The sequence below is a fragment of the Bubalus bubalis genome, chromosome 11 (assembly GCF_019923935.1).
Source record: "Bubalus bubalis isolate 160015118507 breed Murrah chromosome 11, NDDB_SH_1, whole genome shotgun sequence".
NCBI lineage: Eukaryota > Metazoa > Chordata > Mammalia > Artiodactyla > Bovidae > Bubalus > Bubalus bubalis.
This window is the reverse complement of record NC_059167.1, coordinates 79,198,840-79,201,681: the sequence shown is the minus strand read 5'-3', so window position 1 is coordinate 79,201,681 and position 2,842 is coordinate 79,198,840. Positions and strand designations below refer to the sequence as shown.

General features: G+C 40.5%; 1 gene segment (V, D, J or C); it reads right to left on the bottom strand.

The window, feature by feature from the left end:
• Positions 1-1,238: 1,238 nt before the first annotated feature.
• On the bottom strand, positions 1,239-1,774 carry LOC123328157. The segment is given in 2 exon segments: positions 1,239-1,558; positions 1,726-1,774. Coding segments are annotated over 2 exon segments (369 nt in total).
• Between the last annotated feature and the right edge of the window lie 1,068 nt (positions 1,775-2,842).

The window sequence follows — 2,842 nt, the reverse complement described above, 5'->3', positions numbered from 1 at the left end:
GCAGGCACCTTAGAATGTAAATAAGGATACTATTAACTCAGCTAACAAAACTAAAATGAATGAATTTATTAAATTGTGTGAAACAACATGATATTCAAAAGAAGGAAAATCACACAGAGATTTCATGACAAAACACTGCCTGTAATATAGCATATAGTCAATTAATATTTAATGAATTGCTAGGAAAATTAAATAGTCTTGTTTGGGCTTCAGAGACAAAGCAGAACAGGCCTCTGACCTTGCTTCTAACCTGCCTGGACACTGCCCTGACTGTGAGTTGACTGTGAGTAACTGCCTGCTGTGAGTGCAAGACTTCCAGCACTATGGATAAGATGGAGAATGAATCTGGAGATTATTGAGCTCCTAGAGGGACCCCCCAGCCTTAGCAACACTCCAAGTTTTATATGACTAAACAAACAGCATTAAAATGAAACCAGAGCTGCAGTTTGGTCACAGATTGGTGATGATATCAGTCTGCAACTGCCCTGAGATTGTAAATGGGAGCCCTGAACTGCAATCTTTGGAGTCTCACCCACGGAGAGGACTCTTTTCATAATTGGGACTCCAGATGTGCTATGACCTAGGACTTCCCAGTGCTGAAAACTCTCAAGTCTGGGTGTTGACCTCCATCCAAGTCTGGACGTTGGTCAAACCCAATTTGGTGATGTATCACCTGCTCTATTTCTATTTTCTTTTAATGTTAGTGTGTTTAATGCTAATATGTTAAAAGTAAGGTAGATAATTCTCCAATAAGCATCTATATTGTTTATTTGTATATAACAAGTGGCTTATTTTGTTAACAGATCCTTTGAACCTGAGACAAAAATGAAAACTTTTGGTAAAACATGAATAAATTGAAATGAAAATCCGCAATTCGCACATATTTTTACTGATTTGTAATTCAGACATTTCTGAATTCCCTTAGTCAATTCTTCTAGCTCATATTAATTACTACATGGCAAGGATTTTATGTGGCTAATTTTTGTCCACAATACATAATTTTACATTTTTAATAAATAAATAATTTAAACCTAAACTTTAGGGATAAGAATTTTTTTTTATGAATGATAGCTCTGAATATGGCCTCTGAACCTAGAGAACTATTTTCTTAGAATGAGTATCTTCTCTCTAACCCTATGCCTGTGCAACCCTAATCGTTTCCTGTCTGTGCTGACAACTCCCTGCCCTGGTCCCTACAGCAGGTGGAGCAGGGCCCTGGGTTTTGGCGCAGGTCCCTCCTACACAAGTCTCACTGTGGGCTCTCTCAGTGCACAGAAATACACTGCAGAGTCCTCCAGCTGTGAGGCTGAGATGACAAGTGTGATAGATTTTCTTGCTTTCTGAAAGTTCAATGAGTAGCGACCTTCTATGGCATTTTGCTGGTTAGAAGAATCCTGAAGAATAAGGAGAATCATCCCCCTACTGCTGGGCTGCTTGTACCAGAATAAACTATAACGTGAATCACTGGTGTCATACTTGCAGTCCAGGGTCACAGCTTCCTTCTCCTGCCCTAATACTTGTGGTTGCTCTTGAGTTACCTTCTGGGCAATAATGGATCCTAAAGGAAAAAAAAATAGAATCAGAACTTTAGGAATAAGTGGTGTGGAATAAAGAAATCCTATTTTAGGCCCTACTACCTCTTCTTCCCAGGGTTCCCATAAGACTGTCTATTCCCCCAGTCCTTAGGTCACAGAGGAGGCACAGTTCCACTGGGACCATCCTTACCTAAACACAGTGAAGCCATGACAACCTTCAGAAGGCTAGAGAGAAGCATGTTTCAGCTCTTCCATTAGATGGAAAATATCTTCTTCTTCAATGTCAAGGCCTTGCAAGGTAAGCCTGACAGGGTGAGGGAAGAATTGCTGGGCATGTGCTGCTGCTGCCCCACAACAGGAAACAGGGGTTTCCTGGAGTAGCAAGTTGATGTGGCTCATGTCAACTTCCCTATGGACCAGGTGAGTGTCTCACTCACCCCAAACTTCCTTTTGCATTAACCAGCTCTTCAGCTGATACCAATTACATCTGAAAATAAACACAAGTCATATTTGATATTGAAAGGAAGAGTGATCATTTGACTAACTACTGTGTTCAGCTGTTGTGTCTATAATGGAATTTGTTTTAAGATACTGCATGTAATGGATTATGGAAACAAGATGTAATAGTCATTTATCCTCATACCTACATATGCTTTCTATCACTTAAGATAGAAATAAATTGCTTTATGAAAAGAAGACGAATCTGTTTGTGTTAATTACTGCAACGTTCTCAACCTACATATCAATATAGCAATCACTGTAATTCTTCACCACAACATCTGTTCATTTACCTAACTTGGGACCTAATAGTAGGAGAAAAGATCATCTCCCTTTGCAGAAGGCTAGAATGAATCTTGCAGACATGGAGTCCTGTCAAAGTGGTCCCTTTCTCTTCTCTATTTGTTCTGACAGCCCAGGTCTGTTCAGAGAAGGCAAATAGATGCTAGATTTTGGTCATCGGGTTATCAAACCTTCGAATTTATATTGTTCCCATTAATTCAATTAGAACCCTCTCAGTCAGGTCTGACTCTTTGCGACCCCAGACCTGCCAGGCTCCTCTGTCCATGGCATTCTCCAAGCAAGAATACTGGAGTGTGTAGCCATTCCCTTCTCCAGTGGATCTTTCCAACCCCAGGATTGAACCCAGGTCTCCAGCAATGTAGGCAGATTCTTGACCATCTGAGCCACCAGGGAAGCCCAAAAGATCCACAAAAGCCTCTATATTCTGTACACCTAGTGCTAAGGGAATATATCACAAGAGACCTCCATAAGACAGTTGATCATAAGACCACTACTGATCATAATAT